At 48.6% G+C, this 17,352-nt stretch overlaps 1 protein-coding gene across 2 annotated transcripts in view; it reads left to right on the top strand.

Annotated features, from left to right (window-relative positions):
- The window catches only part of LOC123017870 (KAT8 regulatory NSL complex subunit 1-like), a 47,703-nt gene extending 30,891 nt beyond the window's left edge, over positions 1-16,812 (top strand). For both annotated transcript variants that reach the window (XM_044419509.1, XM_044419510.1), the window contains 9 exons: positions 3,144-3,348; positions 6,048-6,213; positions 7,061-7,201; positions 8,168-8,334; positions 9,570-9,688; positions 10,966-11,017; positions 12,454-12,566; positions 13,331-13,556; positions 14,175-16,812. In XM_044419509.1, the coding sequence (XP_044275444.1) occupies positions 3,144-3,348; positions 6,048-6,213; positions 7,061-7,201; positions 8,168-8,334; positions 9,570-9,688; positions 10,966-11,017; positions 12,454-12,566; positions 13,331-13,556; positions 14,175-14,459 (1,474 nt within the window). In that variant the 3' untranslated portion in view covers positions 14,460-16,812. The remainder of the gene's footprint in view (positions 1-3,143; positions 3,349-6,047; positions 6,214-7,060; positions 7,202-8,167; positions 8,335-9,569; positions 9,689-10,965; positions 11,018-12,453; positions 12,567-13,330; positions 13,557-14,174) is intronic.
- The last annotated feature ends 540 nt before the right edge of the window (positions 16,813-17,352 follow it).

Here is a 17,352-nt window from a genome sequence, read left to right as displayed (position 1 = left end):
AATAGGAATATGCATAAGCACTGTTCAGAATTCAGCTGGATTTTCTTCAGACATTATAATGGAGCTTTAAGCCCTGAAGGCAGTTATGTGGAATGGATTTTTTCCAGAAAACTTTTTCCTTCTGTATTAGTCAAAATAATGGGCTGGTTGCTTGGCACAGAGTTTCCAGTGCAGAACTCATGTGCACCTAGTTTTTAATGTTCTCTCTCCCTTTTCTAGAAACCATACATTGGTTTCAACAAAAGCAGATTGGATATCCAGATAAATATCTATTTGAATTTGGGGTCTGTGTGTCACCTATTCATATATCAGAAGTGTAGGTAAGCCCTCGGTTCATAGGAAATCAGTATTTATCCTTTCATTTTTGTACTAACAGTCTTTCGGTCAAAAAAGTAAAAACAGTTTCTCCTTCCTTTTATTAATTTTCATGAGGCAGGTAAATTATTTGAAAGGGCATGTATATCAGTGACTATTAAAGACTGTTCCAGTGAAAAATTTATTTGTATAATGAACTCTTCCCAAAAAGCAACCTATTGAACTTTGCCAAAACATACATTAAAAACTAGTGTTAGCTTTATTCCACTGTTAGCAGTCAGCTGGCCTGGACAAACCTTTATTAAAGAGTCATTGCAGTGTTTCATAGATGAAAGTTTTTAAAATTGTTGACTATAAACCTGATCATACAAAGACTCATTGACATTATCACTTTAAGTCTCATTGATTTCAGTGGGTCTACTTAAGTATAAAGGTGTATCAATTCCAGAAAGTTTGAAGCCATGCAAGGGGGGATGTTTTTGCCATTGTTGTTTTTTTTCTGGGGGAAAACAAACATATTTTTAAAAAATAGAAATAAAAATAGCAATATTATAGTTGTCTTTTCAGCTTGAAAGTTGCTTTGTTAATTTAAGAACATTAAGTGTATTATGTATAACTTGGTTTGGCATAAAATTATCATGCTTAGCATATGAAAGAAAACAGTTTAATCGCACAATACTTAAAAACTGAATTTACTTTTTAATATTTTTATTCCTTCTGTGTGTGTGTGTGTGTGTGTGTGTCCCCGTGTCCCCTGAACTGCAAGGACCATCTTTGGTTTTACCAGTTTATGAGGAGGAGGAAATAATCAAACGTTAGGAAAACAAGGAAAACCCTGTCATCTCCCACCACAGGCAGACATAAAGCATTTATTCCCATAAAAAGAACTGAGGAAAGAAAGGGACTGGAGTTGGACTCAACCCTCAGTGAATACCCATGGAACTGAATGAGTCTTGTTTTCTGAGTTACCACTGCCATTCTGCTACTTTTGCCTCTCTCTCAAGAACAACCACTTCATTATCGTTACCGCGGCTTTCTAAAAACTAGAGCTTTGCCTGGATTGCAACAATCTTCTCCACCTTTTCACACCTCAGGCTATTTCGTAGTTTGACTTACTTCCAAACACAGACCAGTTTCTTTCACATGCTGCTGAAGATGGAGGGGTCCGAAACAGGAAGGGAGCCAGAGAGGCCGTGCAGTGCAGAGGTCTTGCACACGTGCTGTAGGAGGGATTTCTTTGGCAGAATCACAGGCTTCGTTTCTGACCAGATCCCTGCAGATTCTGCAGCATCTGAAGCACTAAGTGTGTCACTTGTTTGGTAAACCAGCCAAATGCAGGAGCAGTGCTGTCGTAGCTTAAGTTTCCAACTTTGAATCTTTAATCCAACAGATTTGCAGCAGCATGAATTGAATGGTAACAGCATGACTGTACTCCACCTACTTCTTGCAGTTGTGCGCTTTTTTCCAGTCCTTTGAGGCCTGGTGAGCGGGCAAAAACAGATTCCCAACCACACCAATAAGGGGAAGCCCACAAGCAAAGAAGAAACTGAAGCCGTCCTTCTCCTGTGATCATTACAGTGCCCCTGAAGGGCGGAAATGCAGCTTGCTCTGGTGTTTGGATAGTCAAGTCCTCAGTTTACAACCAAAGACTTGCTTTTCTTCAGTGCAAAATAATTGTAATGATCTGATACCATGCGTAGTCTTACATAAACATCTGTTACATCATTTGTAAAAAAAAAAAAACATTTTGGAGGAATATATGTATGTTCTGAAAGTAAATATTCTGTAATCCATTTTTAAAGTTTTCCCAATTTTTCACATAAAAGTTTTCTTTCCAAAATGTTCCTTCCCCCCACTACCTTTACAACCCTAGTTAAAATATGACTGACTCTTCCAATAAAAGGAATTCCCAAGTAAAGCTTGCATTTGGGGGAAATAGAACATTTAAACCATGTTCAATGCACTATACTCTCCATCAGTGTGCCAGTGGCGTGTGGCAGTTACAGCATTGGACCGGAGATCCAAGAAATTCAGGTTCTAGACCCCTCAGCCATGAAGTTCAATTGTAAGCCATCCTGAGATGACGTACATAAAGGATGCCATCTAAAAGATAGGTAGGTAGGTAGGTAGGTAGGTAGGTAGGTAGGTAGGTAGATAGATAGGGTATCTTTGGGCCAGCCACTGACTCTCAGCCCGACCTCCCTCTTAGGGTTTGTGTGAGGATAGAATGGATAATGGGGGATCACATAAGCCTCTTCGAGTCCCTCACAAGAAGAAAAGGGGAAGGATATAAATGTAATAATAACAATGATCACACTTCAACTAAATATTTATTGATGAAAGAAACACGTGCAGCACATTAAGGTAATATGGAAGGCTTTTAAAGCTAAATATAGGTAATACAAACACACTCAGACTCCCAGTCAATTTAAGACATTGGGAAGCTCTGAGAAACCCACAGTGCTGTTTGCAGGGCACGCGTGCTTACAATTGTCCCGCTGTTGCGACTCTGAAAAGCTGTGTTGTCAGGGTTTTTCTGGGTATACCAGAGCAGAGCGAGTGCAAATCGTATCTACCACAACTCTGTTCAAAACAAGGGCTTACTCAGACTTTGCTCATTCTGATTAGGTTAGTATAGCTGATGTTAGGGTTGTATAAAATGTGATCACTACTAGCAGTGAAACCGGATAGGTGGGCTTTGACAAATAAGGAGCAAAACTATCCAGAAATGTGTGTGACGAGAAAATCTACCAAATTACAATAGTGAGTGAGTGTTGTATTCCTTTCAGAGCATTTCTCACTGTGGGTGTTTTTTGTTTTGGCCACAGTTTCAACACATGCTCCACCAGCAACTCCCAGGATGGTGTGGATGCTGACCGGCTTCTCAAGAAACCGAAGCACCTGAACAGCAGCCTGCCCGTTGCACCGTCTGCCCTTGACAACAGCTGCGTTGCTGCGAGAATCCGTCCAATTTGCAGATACAGGAAGCGGAGGCTGGTGAGAGTTAATGCAGTCTCTCACCTTGGTAGAAAGGTAGGTGTGAGATGTCTCCTTTGCAGTTACGGCTGGGAAAACAGTTTTGTGATATTAGTCCTTAATGCTGAAAAGAAGGGAGGGCAAATTCTGCCGGGTGGGAGCAATTGAACAGTGACAGCTCTGTTCCATTTTAGTTTAGGCTTGTAAAAAGTCAAGCCAGATTTCTGATTTTTTGGAATTCCTTGGGAGGAATGCTGTCCTGTTGAATGTCTGAGGAACCTCTTCAGCAGTAGAAGCTGAAATAAACAGTATTCCTCACCAAGAACATGATTACGGGGCTCTGTGTGGCATCACTTGCTTCTTGAGCTGTTTTAGTTTGTTCAGTTTATATTGAATGATTTCACCTGTAGGAACACCTGGCACCTTTAAATAGGGGATTTAGAAGCTGGTCCAGGAAAACTTCACTTTGTAGCTCACCTGGGTTAAGGGCCACTTCCAGTACTTGCAGCCCTTTCTCCTCAGTTCTCCCATGCAGATTTCGCATGTCAACAGTTTTGCATGTATGACGCTGCCTCGGATTGACTGAGTTCACATACAGTGGCAGCTCCCGGTTCGACGATCCATGAGTTGCCAGGCTACTTGAAAGCACTAACTTTCAAAAGCACCGTCCGTCCCGGCTGCCTGTAGGCTCTTGGCGTCACCACTGAGCCGAGACACGGTAGAAGTGGCCGTGGCTGTTCCGGAAACTGGGAGCGCTGTGCGTCCCGCACACGTCGTGGGTGCCCTGCTGAACCACCCAGCTGCACTTATGAGGCTCCCTGCCCCCAGCGCCTCGTGCAGCTGCTGCCTGTGCTTTCAGCCAGATTGCCAGCCCACGTTAGCAGTCCTGTTTGGTCTTTTGCTTTGGGTTTTGTGGGTGTGACTGGACATTTCAGGTACATGGCCCAAAATGCTCTTCCGTGCTGCAGGTAAGGCCCTTCCCCAACCAAGTATATAGGATTAGGTCATCATGCTTATCAACGTATGTTAGCGGTTAAAAAAGTGTCCTATACAGCAGAACCTGCCAGAGGTTCCTATAATTGAAGCCATTTAATATAAACTGTACAAACTCAAAACCGCTGAAGAAGTAGGTGAGTCATTCAAGTTTGGTTTTAACACTAGTGAAATTGTATAATTTTTCTGTTGCTTATATTGTATATTCTATTTTGTTGTATATTTTATGAACTGTTGGACCCGACATAGGGAGCTTTGGCTATTGGATATTACTGAAATAAAATTAAAGAATAAGCTTAAGGCCCAGAGATCATTTATATCCCCTTGGGGTTCCCAGTCTGGTGTTCTGGGGACCCCTTTCTCCCAACCACCAACGTTTTGATGGTTTCCCAACTTTTGCACAGTTCTCTCATCTCCAAAGATAAAATGCCTCCCCCGAGACTTAGTTACTAGCAGGAAGAACTTGGAAGCTGAAATATCCTGGTGCTGCAGAAGTGGGCTCTTTCCTTCCGGCTCTGCCCCTTTTGCCTTCCTCCCCAGCCTCCCTGCAGTGTGGCCGCCGGCGTCTCGGACGCTGGGTGTGGCCTCTGTGCTGCTGGCATCAAAAGTCAGTAAGATAGTAAAGCGATATGATTTGTATCCCCTCGTCATGTGTGGCGTCTTGCACCTCACACCCCCTTTCTCTTCCCTGTAACCCTGTTGGGTAGACCAGGCTGAGAGTAAAGGTGACTGACCAAAACCCCCTTGATGTCTTTGTGACTGAACAGGTGCTTGAATTTGTTCTTCCTGACTCTAGGCATGCCGGTACTGCTGGGTGTCGTGCCAAAAAGTGTTCAAAAGCACGGGGAAGTAAGCTGTACAAATGAGGCCCAGCTGCTGCCCGCCATCTCTCCAAATGGTTTTCCTCCCACCACAGCAAAAACATCCACTCCTCAGTTTTGAGGGGCGTTTCCTCCATTCCTAGTGGGAACTTTGAGTGGGGTAACGCGGAGAGGTCACGTTTGCATTCAGTGATGTGGCTCCATTTAAATTTTGAAGTCTTACTACTACAACAGGACCATGGACTGGACCATAGATGTAGTCTTAGTGATGTGGGATGGAAAATTCTCCACTAAAGCCGCCTCACCAGTGGAGAGGCATAATGGGAGTTAGAGACCACAGGTTGCTTATGCCTGTTTTAGGGCATCAGGACAGTTTCCATTGCAAACAGGAAAAAATCCTATGCAAATAGCCCTAGGCAAAGGAAATTTGTACTGGAAAGTTTTCCAAGTCAGATTTTTTCCAGAAAATTCACTTCGTAGTTAAAGTAAACCCTTGGATGACTCCACTGATACCCATGAGCTCTCACTTCTGTTTCCACAGTCATTTTGAGATAGCTTTACACTAACCCAAAAATGACCTGTCCAGATAAAGAGATCGATCATTCTCTCTGTTTCCAGCTGTTCTATTCCCCCCTCCACAACGGCGGTTTTCCTCAGTTCAGGTCACTCATACCTTCCTCCTTTGTGTGGGTGCTGCCACTTTGACAAAGGCTCAAATTGTAAACAGAGAGTGATAAAGCACAGTTTCTCCGCTCCGTGTTTGCACTCCCATCATGAGAATCAGTAGAAACCGAGTGACCTTTGTTCCACCAGCAGAATGCATTCCTCCCTGCCCGCCGGTGCAGCTTTGGGCCATTGAATCATGTTGCTTGCAGTCATCTTTAGGTCTGAAACGGTGAATTCCTGCATGTCCGTAACCATGTCTTCGCCTGCTTCTTCTAGCCACAGAAGCCCCTCAGCATGAAGTGCAGCTGTGAGCAGCCCAGGTCCTGCATCTTGTGTGGCTGTAAGGCTTCTGTTCAGACCATCGACCCCAAGACAATGTCTTTAGAGGAGCGGGTGGCCCTGCTGGACCCTAGCTTTCACCCCATACTCTCACTTTCCCATGGTGAGTGAAGCTACAGAGTCTCTGTGTGACGTGGAAACCCTGCCTTGTGAAGTGGTTTCTCCTCCTTTGGCTCACGGGAGCAAGCATGTTTGCCACGGAGAAACTAGAATCCTTCCATGGTGATTCTTCGCACCAGGTTTCTCAGTCCTGCCACAGTTGAGGAAGCCCCATTTGCTCTTACAGGGAGAAAGGGTCTCTGGGCACGTTCACAGAGGGAGGGCTCCTTTGAGCCGCGGAGATCCCTGGTTTGTAAGGTGCCGAATGCTGCTGTGCACACCAAGGGAACCTTCGTCCCGACAATGAATAGCAGGCCGCAGCACGTCGATCAGTTCGTGTAGTTGGCTTCTCCTAACCTGATGCTTTGCATTGCCTTTGCCGTAGAAGTAGAATTAAGGCGCATCAGTTGCCACATGCACCCCCCACTGGCCCTTTACCATAGAACCTTGCTAAGCATAAGAAGGTGTGGGGAGGGATGCTTGGAGATGCTCCTGCAGCGGCACCCAGCCGGCCCCCCCTCCTTGGGAAAGGTCCACGTGTGGGTGGAGTGCTGGTCACCCTCCCGGGGCCCGCTTGGAGCAGCGAGCAGCCTCCTCCCTTGCCTGCCTGGAAAACGCCGCTGAAGGGATGGAACGGATGTGCTTCCCTCCCGGTGTGGAAACGCGGACGCCCTCCACAGAAGGCGTTCGTGCGAGCCTTTTCGCTTGCAGTCAGTCTGGGTCTCCTTACTGTTCCTAGCTGGCTTAGGTGTGGTGTGGAAAAGACATAATATAAACGTGAACAGGAAATGTTAATGTGTGTATCTGTCAAATAGTGTTTCAAGGCAGCTTACTGTTTTTTCTATTGATAGGCAACCCTCTTCATTTACATGTTGAAGCCTTGCTAAGAGAGGATCACAAGCTAAACCAAAAACTTAAGTCTCTGAAGAAACCGCACTGGGGGTTGAAAGACCTTACCAATAACATCTGCTCACCTTCTCTCTCTGCATCTGGTAAATCATATCAGAGACTTTAATCCAAGGCAATAAGCTCTTGGGTCAAGGTCCCATTAATGGTGCCACTTCCTCTTTGGTGCAGGGGTGGGTGGGAGTTGTTCTGTATAAGAGCTTTGCTTTGTGGTAGCGGACAATTCAAAGGGCCATCCAGTCCAGCCTCTCTCCCCGTGTCCGTCCCGTTGTCTCCAGACATTCTGCAACAGAGCCTGACAGTGATGGGTGTCTCGACCTGGTCTGGACAACATGGACTGGCCTAGATGGACCTTTGGTCTGAGCGATCGTGGCTTTTCTTACGTTCTTAACATGGCGCCCCACACGTGTTTGTCACTGTTGATGGGTTGTTGTGTTGTGCAAGCGGGCTGCTTCAACGGGGTGACTGGTTACTTCCAGCAGACCACCCCGCGGTGTCCGCGGGATGCCCTGCGGTGCTTGCCACCCAGGTGGGCCACCTGTGCTCCACTTGATGGTGCTGCCTGCTCTGGCAGTGAGGTGGAGTAGATTTGCCCCCCGCTCCTGCCTGAGGGCAGACCTCTTGGACAGGAGGCAGAAGCTGCTAAGCAGGGGTGCCTGGCTCAGTCAGCAGCAGCTAATGGTGCCCCTGAGCACATTGCCAGCCCCAGCTCCTCCCAGGGAGATTGATCATCGGGCAGGAGGCAACGGTGACTATCCCTTCAGCAGTCCTGGTCAGTGACAGCTTTTGAGAGACTCAGAAGTGGAGCAAGTGGTCACACACGCAATGCACCCTGTGTGATGATCGCAGGAGTAATTGCTGCAAAAATAGGCTATTTCCAAAAAACATGCCAGAAAATGAACTCCCCTCCGCTGTTTGGTGGTTGAGCCGAGGTTGCAGAATTAGAGTCCGATTATCTGTCATTCCTGATGGGCGGGCACAGAATAGTTGTGACTCAGTCTCAATATGCTGGATTTCATTCGGGTTCCTCTAATCACCTATTCCTTTGCCAGGTTCTCCGGTGAAAGGGCCGGCCAGTCCGAGCTCGCTTGTTCCTAGCCTTCAGACCCACAAGCCCAACTCCTTGCATCACGTGCCATCCCTGTGCCTAGAAAATGCTCCCTCCACGCACTCCAGCCAGGCCGCTGGCAATTCCACGGCTGCCGGCAGCTCCGCGTTGGTGAGTGGGAGCAGGGTCCTCCGGCAAACAGAACGGCGGGGGGGGATAAGGCACGATTTAGCGTTGCTGCGTGGCCTCCCTTGAACTTGTGTCCCTCCCACATTCCTGCCAAGTGAGGCTTGTTTGGGTCATGCAAGCCCATTTTTAAAGGATATGCCATTGTCTTGAACTGGCTCCTAACTAATTTGCTTCGTTCTTTCAAAAACATCACCTTGTAGAACTTCGGTGTTTGCTTCTAAGAATATTACTTTTAGATCTTCAGATCGTTACATAAGCCGACAGGAGTAGCTGGATATACCTTTGAAAGCAACTTCTGAGGACTGAATAAGAATGTGCAGGCGAGGCGAGGCAGTGGAGACCCGTCTTGTCCCTCTCCAATCTTTTTCGTGGGTGGAACGACTATTCCCATGTCTCCCAACTTCTTTGTCTTAGGCCTTGTTTTATCTAAATTCGCTTCCTTGCGCTTGTTTTACATCCTTACACTTTTCTCTAGTGTACTGTTCAAAAGCCGTATTTAAGATGCTTTGTGCACTGCATGGGTGCTAGGATCATGTCGATGTGAAGCTGCACGTGTCCATCCGGTTGAAATGACTTTGATATCCTTCCTCAGGAGCACAGCGTTGTGGGTGCCAGCTGGGCAAGACGCTTTTTCGCGCGTCTGCGTCGGCAACTTTGTCCTTGATCTCACCTGGACATGGTTGCTTTCCTGGGTGCCACAAAACCTCATGCAATGCCTGGTGGCCTTTTGTCGTCGCAAGATTTTTACCTCCCCTTTCCATTGATACACTCGACACAGTGAACGTGGCCATGCTAGAAATAATGGCATGATTGATGCATGAATGCAGGAAACGGGGCAATGACAGGAGGCAGAAACATGGACCCAGAGCGAGTCAGGAGGAGTCTCCAGGGCCATCTAGTCTGACCCCGCCCCCCGCTCCAGCTGCCTCTGCTCAGGTCCTCCCCAGCGGGTGGTTGTCCAGTCTTTCCTTGAAAGACGCCGCGGGAGCCTCTCAGCAGAGACCGTCAGTGCTGTGCAGCCACGGCATTTGCAGTCACCCAGCCCAGCTTCGCAACATGATGAGATGCTGGTGCAGAAGTTCTTGGAACTCGCCCAGGGCATGTTATTTCCTAAACCAGTGCCTGGGATTAGGTGACATTGGCTAAATAGGGAACTTGACCTGGTTTGCTTCCAGGTTCCTGCCTTATTTTTAATGATTCCTCCCTGGTCTCTGCAGCCGGCAAAGAAGAAAAGAGTGGAATGTTCCTACGACATCAACAACATCGTCATCCCAATGTCAATGGCTGCAGCCACACGGGTGGAGAAGTTGCAGTACAAAGAGATTTTGACGCCAAGGTGCGGGCATTTGAAAGCTTTTAGTGAGTTTGCACAGCAGCTGGATCTGTCTGTTTATGCACGAGAACGTTGTCTTTCCCGAGAAAATGCAAGCACCTACCACATCAGAGGATCCCCCTTGTCCTTGGGCAGGACGAAAGATGTGGCAAGATGTGCCAGATGCCCTAGTGTTCGGCAGGCAGGGCTTCGGAGGCATAGCCTTCGCTGTGCCTGGGGGGCCCTGGTTGGTGCGTCATGCCGGCATGCGCCCCGCCCCAAATGGCCTTGCAGCTCTCGGGCTTAGTGGCTGTTTCTGACCTGCGCTGCAGCCACGAAAGGCTCGAACGTGCCGGAGGGGCATGCCTGGAATGTGCTGCGACAGGCCAGCGGGGAGCCGTGGGACCTGCCCTTCCCTTTCTGTCCTTGTGGTGGGACAGGCCGATGATGCTCTTAATAGAGCCCCGCCCTTGTCTCTGACCAAAACGGGCCACTCTAGCTGGACGGAACGTCTCATCAGCTACTGCAAAGTCTCGGTGCTTTCTAGCATTCCATGTTGCAGCTGTACCGTAGGCGCCTAACCTCCGCGGTGGTTGAAGAATGCTTGCATGGGGGTGCGGGGGGCAGAGTTCAGTGACCTGGCTCGTCATCTTTGCCCTGCAGAGAGGGGGGTTCAGGCTCTGGCTTCTGAACGGAGCCGAAGCTTCCTCCGAACGTGAAACAAAAGGCACCCTTTCCCAGCCCCACAGTTCAGACGCAGCCTGGAGCTCAGTTTGTTTCTGACCTTGGGAGCCATCGCCAGCTTCTGCCTCCTATTCACTTCCTTTTATAGCTGAAGCTGTCGGGATAAGGCACATGACAGAAAAGATAAAGAGAACTCATTAGAAAAAGACCGCTCCAGTTTGCAACCTGGAGTGCGGATTGTGACTCGGCTTCATGCCTGAGAGCGGCTCCGAGATCAGCACAGCTCATCGGTGCGGACACAGGCTAAGCGGCTTTGTCTCCAGCTCTGGGGCAGGAGCTTCTCCTTTCTCCCCCAGCCACTGTGGCAGGAAGAGGAGAAGCTGCGGAGGAGGGACGTCTGCTGCCCCTTCTCCTCCCAAAGGCTGCCCCCCCCCAGCCACCCCTTTCTCATCAGAAGTTGCAGGACTGAGCCTCGCCTGTCAGCAGTTGAGACTTAGCAGGCCCAGTTGCGAACAGGCGTGCCTTGCGCGACCAGGATCTGGGCATCTCGGTGGACGCAGTCAGTCAAGCAGCATGTGTCGGCTGGCCCCAACCTGGAGTTTGTGCTTGTTTTGCAGCTGGAGAATGGTGGATCCCAAAGAACTGAAGATGGTCGAGGCAGACTCCGAGGTAAGGAGCAGGCGGGCCGTGTGCCGTCTCGTGCCTCGAGCGGGCGCGGTGTGGAGATCCCTGGCAGCTCCTGCCTCTCCCTCCCCTGATGTTAAAACAGGTCGCACGCTCCTCGTGGCCGCCGTGGTGGGGAGACGTCCTTCTGTCCCAGGATCGTACCGGGGGTGGCGAGCAACGAGCCCCGCTGCAGGAGTGCGTGGTGCAGCCCTGGTCTGAGCAGCTCTTTCTGCCTGCTTGCTTATTTTCATTGACCCAGCAATTCAAGGGCTTGGCAGGAGTGGAAATCCTGTAGTGATTTCATAACAATGCATTTCGCCTGTGTAGATTACATGGTAGTGCTTCTCCGGCCTCAGAAAAGAAAAACGGCCCCCTCCCCGGGTGCCTGTAAACTTCTGTGAATCGCAGGAGACCCTGGCACAAGCCGTGCCGTGTCAGAGCCAGACCGTCCAGGCCAGTGTTCCCACTCACACAGTGGCTAGCGAGCTGTCCGTGGGAAAGCCACAAGAACAACAGCCCCCGACCCCCAGAAACTGGTGGGTGCAGGCACCCTTCCTCTGGTCCTGGTGGCAGCACGGAGCCCTTGTAGCCTTCTCTTCCTTCGTGCGTCCTCCCCATCCCCTTCAGAGCCCTTGAGCTTGGTGCCCATCACGGACATCCCCTGGCAGCCAATTCCGTAGTTTTTCTCTGCTGTGTGAAGGACTTCCTTGCGTTCGTCCACCGTCTCCCATCAGTCACTTTTGTAAGAGAGGAGGAAAATACATCCCCACCCCCTTCCCGTTTCTCCTCCCCGTGCGTTGTTTTGTATATTTGGATGCGTCTCCTCTCACTCTCTTTTCTAAGCAGAGCAATTCCTAATGCTGCAACTTTCTTCATAGGGGAGTTACTTCAGCCCCTGGATTGTTTTGTTGCCGTTTTCTACACATTTTTTCAGTGCAGTGACCAGAAGTGTACACAGTGTTTCAAGTGTGTTCACAGCATGGCTTTGGTCCTATTATTTTCAGTTCCTTTTCTAATTATGCCCAGTATGGAATTCTCTTTTTTCGCAGTAGGTTGATTCTCTTATTGAGCTGTCCAGGATGAGATCAAGCTCTCGTTCAGTCACCACTGGCTCATGGGCTGCACATCGCTTGATACCTGCCTACACTGAGCCACACCTGCCCTTTCAGTGCCCATTTGTGAGTCCCCTTTGAAGCGTCTCACAAGCCTTAATTAATTAATTAATCAATCAATCACCCTTAATAGTTAGATGAGACCAGTGAACTGGGCCACTTCACTGCTTGCTCCTAATTCCAGATCATTTAGGAATAGGTAGAAGACGATTAGTTCGAATACGGAACCCTGGGCTCCACTGTTTATATTCTCATCCAGCCCTCCTCTCTGCTTTCTGCTTTTTAACCAGTTTCTTAGTTTTCAAATGTGTCACTCTCTGGTCCTAGCTGGAAGATACATCTGACGAGGCATACCTGAACCATCACCAAAAATATGAGGAGGTGGAACGGGCCCGCTGGGATTCCTGGACTGGAGGCGTTTCACATAAGCGAGGAAACAGGTATCCGTTTCCTGGAAGCTCCGTGTTGCGGAATAATCCTCAAGCCAGTTGTATTCCACCCAGATGTCTGGATACTCGTGATGGTCCCCTTGCACTGCATTGGCATGTTTTCAAATAGGAATGATGGAGCTTTTGTCCAAGATTCAGTAGTTTAGTCTGAGGTGCTTCTGCTGGGGAGATTTTGAGACTAGGCATTTTGAGAACTTGGGTCCCACGGACACAGGAGAGAGTTGCGAAGCACAGAGTCACGGCGTAGCATAAGGGCACTGCAGGGTGCACAGCCGTTCTAAACTGAATGTCACCCCCAAAGGTAGGGAGCCCCCCAGAGTTCCTCTCACATCAGCTCTTTGGTGTGAGCATCGCTCCGTTGTCCTCCGAGGGCACGCAAGCACTGGGATAGAATGGCGGTCAAATGGGACAGTCGGGACTCCGCAGCCTCTCCACCCTGTTTCAGGGATGCAGAATTCCCCTTTCGTAGAGGTATCTTTTCTGCATTAATCCCTTCTTGATAATCCCTGGAAAAAAACTCCCTCCTGAGGCTGAATTCCCTAGGGAGGTGCTTTCAGGCAGCTGTTCACGAGCCTTCAGTGAGGAGCTGGGGGGAACACTCCCCTTCTCTAAAGAGTGCACAAGGACGCGTCGTGAGGCTGGGCTCCGTGGTCACACCAAGTGCCTCTCCCCTCACTCGGACTGTCGCAGTGCTGCTTTTGGTCTACCTCATTTCTCACATGCAAGTTTTCACGGGTGGCGCATTCTTATTTCAGGAGCGCAAACAAGCCAGATGGCCGATGGATGCCTCCGCCGGGATCTCCAGATGTGGCATCGCAGAACCTCAGCCAGTCCCAGTGCGCAAGCTCTCCGGCAGGGTCTCTCAGCCCAGAGCTTTCCAGTGCCCCAGCACCCCACCTGATAAGGAGCAGAAGCAGAGGGGGCCTGTCCTTCAGTGAAGACACCGGTTTCTCCTTCTTGGATATGGATGATGATCTCCAGGTGAAGATGGCCTCTTCCAGATGGTCTTTAGCTTTGTACCTTTAGCTTTCAGTCGCAAACAGTTAGCAAAGGGCTGCTAAACCAGAATAGCCAACTGCAGAATGGAATTGGTTACATGCTCCCTTTGGTTTGCCATCAGACCAGAGTTACTAATCACACATTTTGCTTGGCCTCCATACTCCTTCCGCATGGAGACTGTGGATGTCCTGAGATACGTGCGTGGTGGATGCGGCCACCTGTTGCGCTTTTGGTGGCTTGCAGCAAGCAGGCTTTTGGGTCCAGATTACGGTCAGCCTCGCCAGCAGGAACTTAAACACACCGGCTCACTGTGGAAGGTCTCTTATTTTTCTAAAACAAAAATTGAAACGTATTAATGAGCCTGGGGAACGAGATAAATGGAGTGGTTGTTATTTAATTGTGTTGAGCTAAAATCTTCACAAGGCACCTTGCTGCCCTCTGCTCTGATCTATGATATAAACTAGATCCAGTAACTGGAAGCCTGCACTGCTTATTTATGTAAAATAATTCAGGGAGAAACTAGGCTGCCCTGAGTCTATTTTTGGTTTAAAAGGTGGGGTAGAAATCGGTAAGTAAAACTGTCTCTTCTCTGTGTTTTAGAACGTCCAGCCATGGGAGCCCCGCACATTCCCTCTCTCTGATGCAGAGTATGAAGCCCTTCAGGACCTGTTGTGTGAAGGTCATGAGACACAGGCCAGCACCATCCACCCATTCAGCTCTGGAAGCAATCAGGGCTTGAGGACTAGCAGCATAAGTTCAAGCACTTCTAATGCCCGGGAGCCATCTGTGTCCAGCAGGCAGGTGCAGCCGGAGAGCAGCAAGCTGCAGCGAGAGGAGCATGCAGGCCAGCGCTGCATCACACCGATGCTCATCAACAACAGATGAGTTTTGGGGCCCTGGGATAGCATATGGTAGAGTTGCACCCATACTCTCTGGATCGGTGTCGCAGAGCCTGGCTGGCGACCCGGCCTAGCAAAGCCGTGGCAGCAGGAAGCACTGCTGTGCACCGAGTGGACGTCCAGCTGTGAACTTGGAGCTCCTGCTCCCCCAGGGCAGAAAGGGCTGGGCAGGCAGCAGAGGCCAGATGCTGGGCCTCCGTGGCGCGGGAAGAGGGTGCCCTCCAGAAAAGCCCATCTGCAGGCAGATTCTGGACGGAAGAACCCGTGCGCCTCACTGGCCGGAAGGTTAGGTGCTGTTGCCACTTGAGCAGCGGCCCAAGGAAACCCAGAAGGGGCGCGGCAGAGAATTGGAAAGGCATTGCAGAGAGGGGTACGCTAAGCTGAGCTGTTTCGACATGGGTGCCTGTCACACAGGGAGCACTTCTTTGAAGGGACGCCACTCGGCTGAACATGCAGTCAGTCCTCAAAGGCCTTCATGCCCACGGGCAGGCAAGAGTTAAGTATTGCTTGTGGAGACTCGCTTGCACAGTTCACAGGTTTTGTCCCAAAACCACAGAGAGCAAGGAGGGATTCAAGTGAAGGATGGTGGGGGGGGGGGGGGGGGGCCCTGAATACATGGTCTGCAGGGAAAGATGGAGCATTTCCCTGCTAATTTGACACGTTTTAAAATTTGAAAATGTAGTTCTGAAATCACTGATACTCTAACGTGCAAATCATGTTCTCTTGGCCTTGCAGAAATGCTATTGTTGCTGATAATAAATGACAAATCATGATAAAGCTTGTTTTTTACATTTCCTTCAAAGAACCTGGAAATCCTGTTCATTATATATTTTATCTCTACAATACAGTGCAATAAAACGGACTGGATGGGTGGTTTACACTTCCAGGTGGCCACACGTGTCCCTAACAGGACTTTTCAGGACTAAGCAAAGGGACGCGGGGACCTCCGATTTTCCCGTTTAATAATCTTCATCTGGAATAGCCTTGCTATTTTTAAAACAAATGGAGCCCACTTCAAAGCATTCATTTCCATTCATTGTATTTCTGCATTGCCTAATAGCCAAAGCTCTCTGGAAGGTTTACAAAAACGAATGCTTTAAAAATACAATATATTAACATGATATAATGTTTACAGAAATATTTTATGGTAGATTTCAGAATTAGCTTCCTCCTGAGTGAAGAGGAGTAAATTGAGCCTGTGTGTGTTTGTCTGCATGAGGGAGAGAGTCTTCAGAACAGGCATGCTTGGGGACAGCTTTCAGCTGGAACGTTGTAAATAGACTTGCCGGTTGAAAAGGGCCGATGTGGGTGGTTCAGGTAAAGGAGAAAGCAGCTCAGGCACTCTCTTCCTCCCCCTTCCTATTCCTTTTTCATTTATTTTCAGGCAAAGCTTCGTTTGTCCTTGGGAATGCTTTTCGGAACTCTTGGTCATGATTCAGGTAGCTCACAGTAGCGTCGTTTAACAGCAGCTCAGTTACTTAGGTGGCTCCATTACCTTTTCAAAAGGCGTTACAGGTGATTTGCTTAAACCACTCAGCCTGTGAGGGGCAGTGGGGGGGCATAACTGGGGGCCCTTGAGTCATGCAGTGGCGCTGGAGGGTTTCCTGATGCGCAGTCCTATTTGCCACCAGCAGAAGGGGTTTCTGTGGGACCGAATAACCATGTGTTGCTACTGGTTTAATCGCCTGAACTGAACAACCGTAAGATTTGCATTTCCCTGCTAATATTTATAGATTGGCCAGTCTAAAAGATCCAATATTCAGGGGCATTCAGAATGGTTAAAAGCAGTTGCTTCTGCCCATGGACAGAAATGGCCGACTCGGGCTGTTCTTCTCAACTGCAGCATTCTCCCATCACACCTTAACTAGCAAGGTTTGATAGCCAGCCCCAACAGTGTGTGACATGAAATGGAATAAGTATATGCTCCTAAAACATGAGTTAAGTCCCAACACAATTATTTCTAGGCTATTAGCAGACCAAAAACAGTGTAGAAATGAAAAAGGGCCATCTCAGTTTGACAATTTTTGTATCTTCTAAAATGGTTTTTGAAATTCAGAGTTTCTAACGTCTAAATTTATCTGGTCATACTTGTATATTTTTTCCCCAGTTTTAATTCAAGCAAGCTAGCACATAGCATTTGTGAGGCCAGCATGGTCTCCTTGGAACACAATTTGTGTAGTTCTTTGTATATTTCTGTTTTTGCATTTTCATATTTTGAACTTGATGGTCTGATGATGACTTGAGTCAGAAAGACTCGATTCTGAGGAATGACTTAAAAGCCTGTTGCACAAGCCTCCTATGAAAGGCGAAAAATAAACTTAGGGACTCTTACAAGTGTACTGCCTGCGTTGTCTTCTTTGCACCAACTCACATTTTATTATATTTCATCCGCTTGACCTTCGCACAGAGCATAAAAGTCAAGCTCCTTTTACTGTTTCCAGTTGACCAACAAGTAGGTTATTTCAAGAAAAGATCCTCACGTGTTTTGCAAACCTCTCCCAAGTCAAGCGAAAAGCAAACAATGGAAAGAACAGGCAGCTTGGTTAGTGGACCTTCCTCTTGTTTTGCCATGGAGTTGCAGAATCAGCGGGAACAGACAGAATGTACACAGGTGACTAGGCGCAGTGGCGTACTGGGAAGATACCTGTAGATGTACCCATTCATCTCCCAACGGGATCCTTATTGCACGGTTTTGAGATCCTGGCTCGCTCTTCCAAACTGGTTTCCATTCTGCCTTCGGAGATAATTACATTGCAGATGGTTCCTGAGGTGGTAATTCCTGAGGGGAATTCCAGCAGTGCCTGCTGCCCAGCTGGGGCTTCTCGTCCTGTCCGTGGGATTATATGAGGGGTTGTTGCACCGTCAGACTGACGGGAAGA

The sequence above is a fragment of the Varanus komodoensis genome, unplaced genomic scaffold (assembly GCF_004798865.1).
Source record: "Varanus komodoensis strain SLA01 unplaced genomic scaffold, ASM479886v1 scaffold104, whole genome shotgun sequence".
Taxonomy (NCBI): Eukaryota; Metazoa; Chordata; class Lepidosauria; order Squamata; family Varanidae; genus Varanus; species Varanus komodoensis.
The sequence above is the reverse complement of the archived record's forward strand: the minus strand, read 5'-3'. Positions and strand labels throughout refer to the sequence as shown.